The following is a 16,405-nucleotide window of genomic DNA, read 5'->3' on the forward strand; positions in this document are numbered from 1 at the left end:
ATTAAGTTTCCCTTCCCTTTACTTGAAGGGTGAATTAGCCTCCCTTCCCTTGGTTTGATTTAGGGTCTTTTACTTTGGTTAAACTCAATGAGAAGGATTGGCTTCCCAATCGTGAACCAGCCTTGTGTCTCACATGTAAGGCTTGGTGTACGACCTTCTTCTCTACGAATCCATCACCACGATTGAGTGGTGGAACCTTAGCCCAAAAGTCTTGATTTTTACATCTTGTATGGTTATAAATTGTTTGCACTTTTAGCCCGTCATGGAGAGCGAGAATATACTATCTTACACTTCTGAATGACCATGGCCATGTTTTTGGCATTCACGGTCGATCCATAGATCGCATAGGAAAAAGACATCCAGCTAAGCATGACGTGTGCTTGTTGCAAAGCATTTGTTAGGAGTAGATAAGATAGCATCTTGTAGCACAACTCCTTGTGTTATAATGACCCTTCTGAATATGCACTCTGAACCAATGAGAAGATTGTTCTAGCATAATTACATGCCTTCTTTTCAGTCCAATCGGAAGTGAGGTGTTGTATTTGATGGTGAGAGGGTCAATTACAACAACATGGATAAGAGCATAGGCAACAATGCTTTCCGCCCCCTCTCTATCATGCAAGTTGACTCTGTTGTGCCGCATGCTATTGATAATAAGTATGTGTATAGTGCCCACCATTTGGATAAGAGCATGCCCTCGTCACATTTTACTTGCATCGCTATCACTTCATGTCGATATCCATTTCATGTCTAAAAAATGGACCAAAACCATCCTTCCGACTATCCCTTATTTGCATCTTCCTAACATGGGTAATAAGATCTTCCATGATCATTACATCAACCCCTAGCACTGAAAGATACGTCTGCAGAGATATGCAAAACTGTCTTATCAATCTAGTGGAGAGCTGTTGTAATAATTAAATTCATGATGCCAAATGTAACATTCAGCCACATAAAGCTCTGCCACCTCCAGTAATGCATATCCAATGCAGTGTTTGTAGCATCAAATTCAACTGTTTACATGCTCTCTTGTAAGGGTTTCCCCCATACATGCTACTCCGCCTTCGTATACAAGGTTGCCAAAGTGAGTGCATAATGTACATTCTCCACAATTGGATATATATTGTACTCTTGTACATGTACCATGGCTAATCATGGCTATCAACAATGCACTTCTATCGAGTGCTCCAATAAAACACACTCCATAGGCACCATTTCAACCCCTTGTGAAGCCAGTACTTTCTTGTGCTTCATGGAGCTTCTTGCTCTTTTGACGTGCAATTCTTGCCAATGCCCTGCAAATAAACACAACTAGACTAAAAAATAATGGAGTCTTTCAAGCAGAGTGCATACCATTCCTCTTGCTTTTCCGCCCTCATTCTTCTTCCCACGTGGGTGGTGTCATATACACCACAAAATCAGCAAGAGGAAATGAATACTTTCCACCATTGAGAGAAGCTGGAGTCTCCTCGCTTTCTGAGGACCTCTTATCACTACATTCTTTTATTTCTCCACTTTCTCCTGCATAGTTGTTCTCAAATTATCCAGTATGTGAAGAGGGCAACGGCTGCACATCTCGGGGTCTCTCTGCCTTTGCCAGCAGCTTCAAAATCTACCCCTATGGCATGTGATGAGAATTCATGGTAAGGCCCTCCTCAATCCTAATTGTCAATTGGAATGCCATGGAGTCCTTGGTGCTATGAGAATCAATACATTACGCGTCTTATTCATCTTGAGAAATGCCTTGGTAGCTCAAGCAAAGAGCCAGATCTTCTTGGTGTGATGCATGACAGAAACCACATACATTGCTTGAATATAACAAGCTAAGTTTTGATACTTATTGTGATTAATCAAGTAGTTATGGTTATAGGGGCGAATCCAGGGGATAACCCATGCACCAGACGAATCACAGCTATCTCTGCTGCCATGGAGTAGCTCAAAAACATTTGCATGAAAGCCAACCCAACCTCTTCACCTCTCTAGAATACCTCTATGGCATTTGACTTTTAAGTAACGAACTATCTTCTGCTACTTCTGGAGGTGCACGGTAGATTTGCTGTAGGGTGTACATGACACACACTGTCACTGCCTTTTTTGTGCCTCCAAACATGTGTAGGGCCACCATCACAACCATGGACTTGTTCAAGAGCTCCTGTCAAAACTAGCTATGAAGGTCAACAAGCTCTCTGCAAGACTGAGTTCATAATATTTTCTTGAGACTACATTTGATTAAATGAATACTTCATATTTTTATTGGTCTTCGAACAACAAGGGTACATGTTCAAAGCCTTTTTAAAACCAAGGTTAATATTAGAAAATGACGACAACAATGTGTTACTTGAAATTGTGCACTTCTAAAGCCTGTCTGAGAATACCGTCACTCTATCAATATCACCTGCACCCTTTCTAAAATTGGAGTCTTCTGCTTGACTTGAGGTTTCTGATCTTTCAGGGCTATCATGCAGAATCTGACAAAAACATAAAATAATACTTACTCAGTATTTAATAACAAGCAAACTCTTTCACCATATAAATATCAAGCTTACGGGAGCTATTATTCTGAACCGATGCTGACAAAGTTAATTTGTTGAAGTGACAAATCACAAAGAAAAAAGCAAAAATTACCTGCTTATGCTTTAAAACTTGATGAATAAACTGCTTTAAAACTTGATGAATAAACTTACACACTAACCCTACATTCTGAGAAGAAGGTTAATGGAGTATCCATCTAAGACAACCTAGAAAGTCTGACTAGTTGACAAAAGCAACTTCTTTGGTATGAGATTTTTTCAGATCTAACATCAAAGGGCTCTTGTACATATTTGCACTCACCATTATATATATATTCACTCACATATTTCATGCTATGTGGTTTTGCTCTGATCTCTCGTACTTTTGGTCCTTTCGTCCTTTTGCCCTCACACTAGGGTTATGGCATAGTTATAGTGCTAGCTCACGTAGTCAGATTCACACTATGGACCAACCATTTGTATGTTATAAAAGAAGAGTACTTTCCCTATAGTATCTACTCTTATCTTTATGTTAGGGTTGTAGAGAAGAGAAGAGAATAGCAAAAAACTCACTGCCTCCCCATTCGCACTTCTACTTGGCAGGTTTTTGCGCTCCTTTGGTCTTTTGGCTGGTGTCGGCTTCCTTTGGTCTTCACTCTTCAGGAGGACTCAATGGCAGCCGCTCCGCCATCCCCGACCGAGGACGCCACACCCTGCCTTTTGTACGAAGCGGAACTCCAGCTCCTAGCATCAAAAGTAGCCTCAACATTTGCTTGCAAGCTTGTAGGTAGCCGCCCAGCGCCCAGCCACTTGCTCCAAGCCAGGTTTCTTGGCAAGCCGGGCAAGATCATAGATATCCATACCCTAGGGTGTGGCTACTACCAAGTGCAGTTTGACACCCCAGCAGCTTTGGACCGCATGCTTTAGCTGAGCCCTGTTGCATTGTGTACACTCGCACGTTGGTGTCAGCACGGTTTTCATCCTGCCTCCAGCCCTGCTGGAGTATCTGGATTCCTGGTCACAGTCTGTTTTCTAGGCCTTAGGAAGGACTACCTTTTGGCACTCCCCCTCATTGGGAGAATGATAGGGCAAGTGTTGGAATCTCCAGCGACAGCAGCCTCGATCCTGGCACGTGTGGCTGGCATCCCTTCACTTCACATCAGCATTTCCTCTCCGGAAACACTATCGCACATCATCTCTCTTCAATGGCTCCGGGAGACCAGTCTACGCGAGCTCCGCACGCCGGTACAACCCCTTTTCACCCACAGAGTGAAGAGGGTAGACTCAATGCCCCAGCGCCACCTCCCCTCTCCAGCAAGAGTCGAGGAGAGCACCACCACCCTACCCCTGAGGACAAGAATGGGAGCAAGTGGCAGACAACCGGGTGGAGGCAGCATTGACGCGCAGCCAGAGCAGCATGTTGCCGCCCGGCGAGACAATCCGATGGGACCCAGGTGGAAACAATTGTGTCAAAGAACTATTTTGAACATTTATCTCAGGATCACCCCTCTCGAGTGGAGGTCCCACCTGCCCCCTAAGAGGGTCCGGGTGCCAGGTCCATCTTGGAGACTGGTTCCACAGAGTGGTTCGGTTTTGCAGAGCCTCTCCCCGCCCCCCCCAGAGAAGAATCTGATCCCCCAGCAACACGTGCCCTCTCAGGATCAGGAGTAGATGTCTTCTTCCTCCCTCCCCAGGATCCTCTCCCTTCTTCACCCCCACCTCCTTCCCACCCTCACCCTCACCCTCAACCTCTCCCTCATCCTCCACTACAGAGCCTCCTCCACTCCTCTGTCTCTCTCTCTCTCCCCCTTCCACACCCCTAGCCTCTCAAGAGTGTTCCCACTGAATGCCAGCAGCCCGTGACCCTGGGAGGAGCTGCCATGCGGGTTCCGTCTGCAGACCGATCCGTCACTTCTCTGATGGATGCTGCTTCCCTGGTGAGAGCTCTCCCCCCGTAGTCTCCAGGTGGTCCCCCCCAAGTCATGGGACAGCATGTGGACTGCAGCTTCTTCACATGCCTACCAATGGATGCAGGTGCTTTTGCAAAACTTCAGCCCCTCTCCGAGTCCATGTCTTCTTTCATTGATCCAGACCAGCCACTCCTGAGAGCGGGAGCAGTGATCTTGATCTTCTCCTTCCCACTAATTGTAGTGGTAGAGCAAGAGTGGAGTCCCGAGTCTGTCTTGTCCCCTATTCATGGACATATGATACAGCTCTCTCATCACCTGGGGGACTTGTAGATCACAGACATTGAAACTAACTTTGGTCCTTGGCCCACATGGAGCTTGAAGGATCGGGCCATGGGAACTAGGATGGCGAGCTCGGGTTTGGAGGTTATCCTTTTGTCTACCTTCATGTATTGCTCACGATCCCCCTTCCCTCTCCTACAGATGCCTCTATTGTGATAATTGGAGCCCAATTTATGCATATAGCAAAGCCAGAGTGGAGTGGGCCCACATGGAGCATAGGATCGAGGAACACCTCGGACATCTGCGCACCAGGACAGACTGTGACTACTCGCCATCCAAACCCTTGTCCAAGTCTCACAGGGTGGAATGCAGCTCCAACAAATCTCACCCCACTAGACCCCTTCATGCGGATGGTCTCTTGGAACATTCATGAATTGGGCGGCCCACGATGCTGCTCTAGGCGGGGAGTCCTTCGGGAGGAGATGCAAAGAGCCTTAGTAGGAGGCTCTATTGGCATCCTCTTTCTTCAGAAGCATCACTTGTTAGCTGGTCGTATCCGCAAATGAGGGAAGATTTTGCAAGGCAGGAGCCATACCGTTTGGTCACCCGCCTTCATCTCACCTAGGATCCAGGGCAGAGTATGTATCACAGTTAGCGAGCAACTTCTTCCGGCGGTGGAGGACTCCGGCACCATAGTTCCAAGGAGGGCATAGTGAGTAATTATCAAACTTGGGGAGGACCGGGTGGGCCTCCTCAACATTTACGCCCCTAACTCCATGGCAGGTCAAGCAGACTTATGGAGCATGATTCGGTAAGGCATCCCTCAGGCTGATTTCTGGTGTATGGGAGGCGACTTTAATATGCTAGAGACCACGGAGGATAGACTAGGTGGTAGCCAAGATACCGTTTCTGGTGCAAAGCTTGCGGCTTGGGAGAAGCTTGTCCTCACCATCAAAGGACAAGACCCCTGTAATCTCCCGGAGTTTGGGCATAGCCAAGGGAGTGAGATTCTCCAGATCTGACAAGAGGAGCGCAGGCACCAATCTCTCTCGTTTAGATTTTATTAGGTTGATGAGCGGCCCTGCGAATGAGGCAGTTTCGTAGGTATTTTAGCCGGCACTACTTTTTCAAACCATTTGCCCGTCATTCTCTCTCTAGAGGACCCATGGTGACAGGATAGTCAGCAGAGCCTCCGTATACTCAAGAGCTTGATAGGACCCAGAGATTTGCAGGAGGATTGAGGAGCTATGGAAGAACTTAGTTTTTCATGAGGGCACAACAGCGATGACTCTAATACTAGGCTCTGCGAGATCAGCACCATTCTCCAGGAGGAAGCTTAAACCAGGCTAGTAGCGTTTTGAAAGCAGGACAGGAGTCTCCGCCAGAGCCTAGCCTCCTTGGAGTGCTTGCAGGAGCACACACCAGACAGCCCTTGGATTGATGCTCAGATGGCCACGGCCCGCACTGAGATCAACTCCATAGAGGAGAGGAGAGTGGAGTATACATTTCATGCCCACACGTCTTTCTAGACTCGGACCAGAGACAGAGGCACAGGGGATTTCTTCGAGAGGACAAGGCCTCACCACCGAAGGAATGGCATCCGGAGGCTTAGAGGATCGGACGGCACCATTGTTTCCCGCTTGCCCCAGTTTCGAACCAGAGCCACTGCTTTCTTTAGTTCCCTCCGCATTGCAGAGCCTCACTCCCCACTGGTACAAGATGTAAGAGAGAGGGTCTGGCAGCACACAGGTGAGGTGGCCCCACCAGCTCTCCGGAGTATCTTGATAACACCCTTCTCTTCCAAGAAACTTTCTGAGGCATTGTAACCGCTCCCTAGGGGCATGTGCCGAGGTGAGGATGGGCTTCCGGTTTCCCTATTTCTTCATCAGTGGGAGCCCATGGAGGGCGGCTTCTAGGCAACCTTCAATGAGATCATGATTTCCGGATCTATGCTAGAGAGACAGGCGAAGGGTTTGATTCACTTGACCCCCAAGGAAGGATTGGAGATTCGCCACTAGAGACCTGCACCCTCTTGGGGATAGACTACAAAATCCTAGCCAAAACCATCAGCCGTTGGCTGCAACAGCACTTAAATAACATAGTCATTGGAGTTGGGAGCCAAAGCAAGACCAAGCGGGCATGAAAAGGGAGCCAATGAGGTGATAGCTCAAGTGGTGAAGGTGTTTGCCTAGGACCAAGAGGACTTGGGTTCAAAACCTCCCCTGGTGCTTCCTCGGTGGCATCACCTATGGGTGGATAAATAAGCGCCTACGGGCGGCTATGTACGGGTGGTGAAATTTGGTAACTATGGGAGGATCTTGGGCCAAAGGCTAGTTGAAAAAAAGAAAAAGAAAAGGGAGGGTAGACATGTGAACAACCCAATAAGATGCAAAGTCTAGAAGTTCCGCTCATGGAAAAAATGTCATTTCCTAACTCTCGTCTAAGAGTTCTTTTTGTAGCAAAAAGTTAGTCTATTTCAAGAAAGAAAGATTTCACATGTGATTATTGCTAAGTCTGGGCAAAGGGGAAATCTATTCAAAGGTCCCTCTTGCAAGACAAATGCATAGAGAGCCCATCCAACTTTGCACTGACAAAAGATCATTCCCTATTGGGGCCCTTAGTTTGACTAGGGTGTCAAAACTTGCAACTACATAAGGATCCACTCATGGGGATTTTAAAAAAAGGAAAAGAAGAAGAGAGAGAAGGGGGGGGAGCCATATTCTCCTACATACGAGACCTGACCACCTTTTCAGGCAAACACATGTTTGCCTCACGCAAATGCATGGTGCATGGGAGTCACTTCAAGATTTCAGAGTCCCCCTATGACTGACAAGGTAGCAGCAAAGAGATTTCTATCTCAGGAGGAGCGAACAGACTCTAGAAGGAAGGACTTCCATCAAGATTATGTAGACACGTTTCCTACCCGAGCACCTTTCTAAAGGCCTCATCCATTTGCTCTCAATGGATGGGAAAATTCACCACTCATTACTTTGTACACAGCTTACAAAATCTTATACCAAGGTCTAAACATTATGCCAAGCCATACATGTAGTGGAGTGACTGTATACTCAGGAAAGTAGATGAGCCTAAAGTGCATGTGAGCATGGTGCCCGATGTGCAAGGCAATACGTGACATGTACGCAAGGATAGAGTAGTATGCAAAGCATACTGCCTTGTATTGAAGTGGGAGCCATGGGGTCCGAAATATATGCATGTTTAGCTTTTGTTGAGAAGGATGTGAATTCATATCTAGGATTACCTTGACATTAGAACTTCCTCATTGCACCTCTTAATGGATGTGATGTATTGCTGGCAAACCATGGCATGCTCGCCTTGAACTCCGCAAGAACTACAAGATTAACAAACTCAAAGGCCGAGAGTATCTTATAGATGCAAGTGAATGAGGTGATACTATCCCCATTGCATCTCACGTATAAATCAATAAAACGATGAAAAAGAGTGTTTCTTTGTACTTGGTTTTTGTACATGATGATGTGGAACATAGCAATGTCCATGTAGATTCTCTTACTCGTGATAAACTCAATTTTGTAAGTGAGTATAGAGATTTGGGGATGCATTGCCAAGTGAAATGCCACCTTTACAGCCAGAGCATGGTCACCATAAAACTCGTTTCAGTGGCTTTGAAGCTCATTTCACATTTCAGTGTTGAAACGTTTCATGTGGAAAAAAAGGTTGTGATTTTGTGTGCTTTTTAGCTTTTATAGTTCTCTTTTTTCTTCTTTCATCCTATTTGTTCTTTTCTCTTCTCTTTTGTATGTCTTCTTTGTTTACTGATGATAAATATGCTAATATCATCTTATAACTATTGACCAGTACCTTCACATTTTATGTATATGATTATTTCGGTCCAACGTTTCATTGTCCACCTACCTGGTGTTGAAACGTTTTGTTCCAAAATAAATCGTTTCAGTATCATTTTGTTTCGATAGTGAAACGTGTCGCAGTGACCTTGGGCCAGAGGATTATCGTATTGATCTGGTGCCAGGTAGTTCACCTCTTAACAGACCGGCATATCATGTGAGCGCTTGCCAACAGGAGGAGATTATGACGCAAGTTGGTAAACTCTTACAGAAGAGTTTAGTGCGACCAAGTTCTTCGCCATTTTGTTCACTCGTTCTTCTTGTGCAGAAGGATGGTTCATTTCGCATGTGCCTAGATTACACGCACTTAATAAGATAACCATCAAGAATCGGTTTCCTATTTCGAGGATTAATGATATGTTGGATAAATTGAATGATTCGCCATGTTTTAGCCGCATTGATCTCAAGAGTGCTTACCATCAAGTTAGAGTGATGCCTCAAGATGTACACAACACAACCTTTCGCACATCTTCTGGTCTCTATGAGTATTTGGTTATGCCATTTGGTCTCACAAATCTTTCGGCTATCTTTAACCGAATGATGGACCAAATTTTCAAAAATCATAGAGCATTTCCAGTGTCTTTTTCGATGACATTTTGGTGTTTTCGAAGAACGACAAACAGCATAAGATGCACTTGAAAGTGGTATTTGATGAATTGAGGAAACATAAGCTTATGATTAATGGCAAAAAGAGTGAATTCTTTCTCTCGAAGATTCACCCGTGAGTCCAAGCTAACGAGACTCATAGGCACAGGCCATGGTTGCAAAGTGGAGGGAGAGAAATGCCAACTGTAGAGAGAGAGAGAGAGAGAGAGAGAGAGAGAGAGAGAGAGAGAGAGAGTATTGGAAACACTAGAGAGATCACGACTCAAGATGATTTATTTAATTGATGATAAAATGAAGTACAAACCTTTAGTTATATATGTTATGTCACAGGTGTTTAAGCATCATGGAATGCCTGGGGGATAGAGAGCCGAGGAAGATGAGTCTCTTTTGGAGAGCTCTTTTTGACAATATGAGCAATAAGCTGAATTTTTCATTAGCTTATCCTCCTCAAACGGATGGACAAAGTGAAGCTGCAAATTTAGATCAGCTTAAATGCTATGTGGCCGACCAAAGAAGTATTTGCCGCTTGTGGAATTTGCATATAACAACACAATGCATACTTCTATATGTGGGACCAGAGCTTAAAGAGCTGGTTATGGAAGATTCCTCTGAAGAGGATGAGCTGGCAGACGAATTACAACCACATGGATGGATGAGGTATACTTTTAGGAGTATCCCCAGCAACACGTGCCCTCTCACGATCAAGAGTAGATGTCTTTCTCCCTGCCCAGGATCCTCTCCCTTCTTCACCCCTGCCTCCTTCCAACCCTCACCCTCAACCTCTCCCTCATCCTCCACTACAGAGCCTCCTCCACTCCTCTCTCTCTCTCTCTCTCTCTCTCTCTCTCTCTCTCTCTCTCTCTCGGAGTCTTACAATTCTATTTTTATAACTGTAAGACAACGAGTTTATTGTACTTTTTAGTCTCATTTAGTTGTTCTCTTTGATGAGACACCAACTTCAGATGTACTCTCAGTTTTGGTCTCATAGGCCATTATGGCCTCTTAGAGACGTTAATATATCATTTCATTTCTCTCTCTCCCCCTTCCACCCCCCCTAGCCTCTCAAGAGTGTTCCCACTGAACGCCAGCAGCCCGTGACCCTGGGAGGAGCCGCCATGCGGGTTCCTTCCACAGACTGATCCATCACTTCCCTGATGGATGCCGCTTCCTTGGTGAGAGCTCTGCCCCCGTAGTCTCCGGGTGGTCCCCCCCAAGTCATGGGACAGCATGTGGACTGCAGCTTCTGTTACGACCCTGTGTTAGGTGGACACGGGCATGGGCACGGGACGCACAATGTGGACAGGCATTAGTTGAATGTGAAAAGGAAACCCATGTTGGTGGCCAGCCCAAGTGTGAAAAGGGGACAAAAAGGAACTTTAATGTTAAAGGCTTATTATTATATTGAAAAGCATGCGTTTTGTCTAGATTTGCTTTTCAGCGTTTTTAATGAAAAGCACATTGTTTCTTTAAAGAGGGCGAAGGGTGGCGAGCCGTGAGGAGGTGGTCGTGTGGTGATCGCCGTGTGGGAAGGTGGCCGGATGGTACGCAGGCGCATCTCCTGGAGCGCTGCTGCGCATGAGGTGCTGCTGCTGCCGTCAGCCACTGCCGCTGCTGTTGGTTGATGTTGTTGTTGCCGTGCTGAAGCTGCTGTTGGCCGCTGCTGCCTGATGTGCCGCTGCTGCCAAGTGCAGCTGCCTTCGCCACCAGCTGCTGCCACCGGGTGCTGCTGCAGGCGAGTACTGCTATTGCTGGGCGCTGCTGCACAAGCAGAAGCTGCTGCTATTGCTGCTCGGCGCTGCTGTGCATAGGGTGCTACTGCCACTGCCGCCAGCTGTTGCTGCCGTCGCCGCCACCAGGTGCTGCTGCTACGTATGGATTACAGCCAGGCAGCAAGGGGCAGCCAAGCGGGCAATCAGCAACGGGGGCCAGGCAAGTGACCAGGTGGCTGAGCATGGACTAGTGTTAGCAAAAAGCAACCAAACAGGTTTCAGGTAGAGGCTGCATGTGTGGAAGACCAAGTGGCTGCACATATGGGTTGCAGCTAGCAAACAGGAGCCAGGCGGATGTAGGCAGGTTGCATGTGTGGAAGCAGCCAGCAGAGACAATCTCCAGGTGACTGTTGGGTTGGACAGCACGACTCTATCTCTCTTGGAAGAAGGCGAGCTGAAGGAGGCACCGAGGGGCTAACAGCCAAGGGGTTTCTCTCTCTCTCTCTCTCTCTCTCTCTCTCTCTCTCTCTCTCTCTCTCTTCGCAAGCAGGTTCTGTTTACGAGATTGGGATGAAGAGGATCAAGTTAAGATGCACAGGATGATGTTCTTGGAAGAGATGTGTGTTGCTCTTCGTCTTGGACCTATGTGTATTCAGGGATTGCTTGACACATCCTCTATTTTTCTCTCTCTGAATTTTTGGCATCGTGATTGATGGTGCACATGTGGATTTATCTGTCATGGAAACAAGACATTGGTTTTCGAGAAGAAACAGGACTTTGGTATCGAGGACACAGGCCTATGGTTTATGGATACAGGTCTTTGGTTTATCGGATATAGGTCTTTGGTTTCGTGTGGAAAGCATGTCTTTGGATTCATGTGAACAGGTTCTAGTTTTCTCGAGGTTACATGCAAGCTGTGACTATAGGAAGGACATATGGTTTGGTACAGCCTATTGCTTTGGGAAAGGGGTCGTGGGAATCCATGGTTGAGATGGAGAAGACCTTTTCAAGCAGGGAGGTGTCGTATAGGTGTGCCTTCTCTATGGAATGCTTTGCTGTAATAGCGAGAGATCTTATTGGGAGAAGTCCTAGGTGAAAAGCAAAAAGGGATCCTATTGGTAAAGGATTCGACAAGTTGTACTTTGTACTCTTATTTAATCAAGTCAAGAAATACCGCAAGGGCGCCACTCCGTTTTGGGGCCAATCGGTGTACTTGTACTATTTGCAGGAGCATTCTAGCTCCCCTGTTTGTTTTACTTTTCTTGGTTCTCATGGGTGATGAAGTGTTTTGTGTGCGAGTGTTTGTTCCACTGCCCGTCAGATTTCTGAAGGCTGGTTTCATGGTTCCATTGCCGGGATATCGTCGACTTTTTCAAGGAGGCGAGCCTGTGGTTGTCACATCAAAAGCTTCAACATCAGGAAAGTGAAAAGGAAGTGCAGGGTTATGTGTCATTGCCTATATGAGGTGAAGAGAAAAAGCTGAAGATGAAGCTCAGGAGAAAAGACACCAAGGACAGGAAATAGTGGCCAGGAACAAGAAGCAGTTGAAGAGTTATAGTGCAAGATTGAAGGCTTTGGCTTTCGACACTTTGTCACCAGTGGTATCTTCACGGAGACTTCATGGGTTTGGAAGGCAACTTCTTTCTATGTTTAGCAGTGGTGATCTACTATGCTTCATTGGAACTTGTGCTTACCACTTGGGTGGAGTGCAAGCAAGTTTTGGGTGCCTGTGGATGTATAAGATGAGGCTCAGTTGGAAGTGGAGGAACTTGATGAGGTTCTTATTCCCAAGCAGATACTGGCACATAAGGAAAGAAAGGTACGAGGTAAAGTTTCCCGTCGCTATATTGTGAATTTCAAGAATTATTCACTCATGGATGCGAAGTGGATGGAGGAGGGTGACTTAGCAGATTCACCTCAGGTATCGCAGCTTTATCTTGACGCCTTTGAGTTGGAGCCGACTCTTGCTACGGTTCATTCAGGTTCAGCAGAGCTAGGGTCTGGAGCATTGCCTGATGCTCAAGAGGGGGGTAGCACCTCCGCGCCCTTGTTACAGACATGCTCAGTTGTTATCTAGGAGTCGCTTGGTGACATCTTTGTATTCACCCGAGGTACTGAGGCTGATAGTACATCTGCTTGTGGGACTTCTATGATATTGTGTACTAGTCACATGAGATGGTAGAGTTGGGTATGGTTCACAGTCGGCCGCACCATGAACTATAACTGCAACTATGGATGGTTTTTGCCTTTGGAACTAAGGTATGACTGAGGAAGATTGGGACATTGATCTTTGTCATATGGTTTTGGCTGTTCTTGACCACAGGATGGGTCAATTGGATATTGAAATATTGCTATTTGTGGAGTTGGTCTCCTTTGGAATGGCATGGTTTGGTTGAGCTCAAAGTCTGCAGCAACCTGAGCTAACACTTCGAGACTCTATGAAGGGCATAAGTCTTGCGAGCAGTCCTAGAGATTGGTTTGGTTCATATATGGATTGAACTGTATTTGTGCATGTATACATACACTTCCCAAGGTATTATTGTATTCTGGTACCCTTGGAAATACATGGGCAATACTCTGGATGTGTCAGGATGAGATGCATGTATGTTGATATGATACATCAAGTGTGGCTCCTGTGGGATGGCCATGGGCAGAGTGGGTAAAGCATCAAGAGGGACATATGTGGAAAGTACTTAGTGGATGTATAGTTTAGATGCATTGAGTGCTTTCATATGCTCATGTTGTACCTTCAGTCATGGGTCCTACAGGGATACCCATGGGTGTAAGGCTTGCGAGCAACCCTGAGACTGTTATTGTGGAGTGGGTAGAGCATTTTGAGGAGCATATTGTTTGCGAAAGCATATGTGTCATACATATGTTTGTCATATGTAGAATGATGCATGGTTTTGTTTTTGGCTAACACAGATTACGTGTTTCCACTTGATTTTAGACTTTTGCTACAGGTTTTGAAAGAACAAGCAAGAGTTGTTTGTCACTTCAATGTGACGGTGTGGCCTTATTGTTCAGGATGATTGTTTCATCACCCAGATGCATTGGAGGGGCATTGCTTTTGGTCATATGGGGACTCTTTCTTCATTGGATGCTTACTGTGTTATTGAGTGCAATCGAGGACGCTTGCTATTTTTCAAGAGGGGGGTATGTTACGACCCTGTGTTTTTCTCTCTGGACAACAAGCAAGTGGGCACGGGCACGGGCACGGGCACGGGACGCACAATGTGGACCGGCATCAGTTGAATGTGAAAAGGAAACCCATGTTGGTGGCCAGCCCAAGTGTGAAAAGGGGACAAAAAGGAACTTTAATTTTAAAGGCTTATTATTATATTGAAAAGCATGCATTTTGTCTATCTTTGCTTTTCAGCGTTTTTAATGAAAAGCGCATCGTTTCTTTAAAGAGGGCGAAGGGTGGCGAGCCGTGAGGAGGTGGCCGTGTGGTGATCGCCGTGTGGGAAGGTGGCCGGATGGTACGCAGGCACATCTCCTGGAGCGCTGCTGCACATGAGGTGCTTCTGCTGCCACCATCATCAGCTGCCTCCACCGCTAGCTGCTGCTGCTGCCGTCAGCCACTGCCGCTGCTGTTGGCTGATGTTGTTGCTCCCGTGCTGAAGCTGCTGTTGGCCATTGTTGCCTGCTGCTGCCGCCGCCTGATGTGCTGCCGCCGCCAGGTGCAGCTGCCTCTGCCACCAGCTGTGCTGCAGGCGGATACTACTATTGCTAGGCGCTGCTCCGCAAGCAGGAGCTGTTGCTGTTGCTGTTGGGCGCTGCTGTGCATGCGGTGCTATTGCCACTGCTGCCAGGTGCCATCGTCGCCGCCGCCGCAAGCTGCTGCTACCGTCGCCACCGCCAGGTGCTGCTGCTACGTATGGATTATAGCCGGGCAGCAAGGGGCAGCCAAGCGGGCAATCAGCAAAAACGAGGGCCAGGCAGGTGACCAGGTGGCTGAGCATGGACTATTGTCAGCAAAAAGCAACCAGACAGGTTTCAGGTAGAGGCTGCACGTGTGGAAGACCAAGTGGCTGCACATATGGGCTGCAGCTAGCAAACAGGAGCCAGGCGGATGCAGGCAGGTTGCATGTGTGGAAGCAGCCAGCAGAGACAATCTCCAGGTGACTGTTGGGTTGGACAGCACGACTCTCTCTCTCTCTTGGAAGAAGGCGAGCTAAAGGAGGCACCGAGGAGCTAACAGCCAAGGGGTTTCTCTCTCTCTCTCTCTCTTCGCAAGCAGGTTCTGTTTACCAGATTGGGATGAAGAGGATCAAGTTAAGATGCACAGGATGATGTTCTTGGAAGAGATGTGTGTTGCTCTTCGTCTTGGACCTATGTGTATTCAGGGATTGCTTGACACATCCTCTATTTTTCTCTCTCTGAATTTAAGGCATCGTGATTGATGGTGCACATGTGGATTTATCTGTCATGGAAACAAGACATTGGTTTTCGAGAAGAAACAGGACTTTGGTATCAAGGACACAGGCCTATGGTTTATGGATACAAGCTGTGACTATAGGAAGGACATATGGTTTGGTACAGCCCTATTGCTGTTTGGGAAAGGGTTCGTGGGAATCCATGGTTGAGATGGAGAAGACCTTTTCAAGCAGGGAGGTGTCGTACAGGTGTGCCTTCTCTATGGAATGCTTTGCTGTAATAGCGAGAGATCTTATTGGGAAAAGTCCTGGGTGAAAAGCAAAAAGGGATCCTATTGGTAAAGGATTCGACAAGTTGTACTTTGTACTCTTATTTGATCAAGTAAAGAAATACCGCAAGGGGCGCCACTGCGTTTTGGGGCCAATCGGTGTACTTGTACTATTTACAGGAGCATTCTAGCTCCCCTATTTGTTTTACTTTTCCAGGTTCTCATGGGTGATGAAGTGTTTTGTGTGTGAGTGTTTGTTCCACCGCCTGTCAGATTTCTGAAGGCCGGTTTCAGCTTCTTCACATGCCTACCAATGGATGCAGGTGCTTTTGCAAAACTTCAGCCCGTCTCCGAGTCCATGTCTTCTTGCATTGATCCAGACCAGCCACTCCTGAGAGCGGGAGCAGTGATCTTGATCTTCTCCTTCCCACTAATTGTAGTGGTAGAGCAAGAGTGGAGTCCCGAGTCTGTCTCCTCCCTATTCATGGACACATGATAGAGCTCGCTCATCACCTGGGGGACTTGTGCATCACAGACATTGAAACTAACTTTGGTCCTTGGCCCACCTGGAGCTTGAAGGATCGGGCCATGGAAACTAGGATGGCGAGCTTGAGAGCTCGGGTTTGGAGATTATCCTTTCGTCTACCTTCATGTATTGCTCACGATCCCCCTTCCCTCTCCTACAGATGCCTCTATTGTGATAATTGCAGCCCAATTTATGCATATAGCAAAGCTAGAGAGTGGGCCCACATGGAGCATAGGATCGAGGAACACCTCGGACATCTGCGCACCAGGACAGACTGTGACTACTCGCCATCCAAACCCTTGTCCAAGTCTCACAGGGTGGAATGCAGCTCCAACA

The 16,405-nt window shown here is 46.9% G+C and overlaps 1 protein-coding gene across 2 annotated transcripts in view; it reads right to left on the reverse strand.

The window, feature by feature from the left end:
- Window positions 1-375: 375 nt before the first annotated feature.
- Window positions 376-16,405, reverse strand: part of LOC147627774 (uncharacterized) — a 96,835-nt gene continuing 80,805 nt past the window's right edge. Inside the window, exon 8 of one of the 2 annotated variants that reach the window (XM_086814737.1) lies at window positions 376-2,468. In XM_086814737.1, coding sequence (XP_086670863.1) covers window positions 2,355-2,468 — 114 coding nt within the window. In that variant the 3' untranslated portion in view covers window positions 376-2,354. The remainder of the gene's footprint in view (window positions 2,469-16,405) is intronic. The other variant, XM_086814739.1, reaches the window with a different exon arrangement.

Source organism: Cibotium barometz, chromosome 20, assembly GCF_041138505.1.
Source record: "Cibotium barometz isolate CiBa-2024 chromosome 20, ASM4113850v1, whole genome shotgun sequence".
Classification (NCBI taxonomy): domain Eukaryota; kingdom Viridiplantae; phylum Streptophyta; class Polypodiopsida; order Cyatheales; family Cibotiaceae; genus Cibotium; species Cibotium barometz.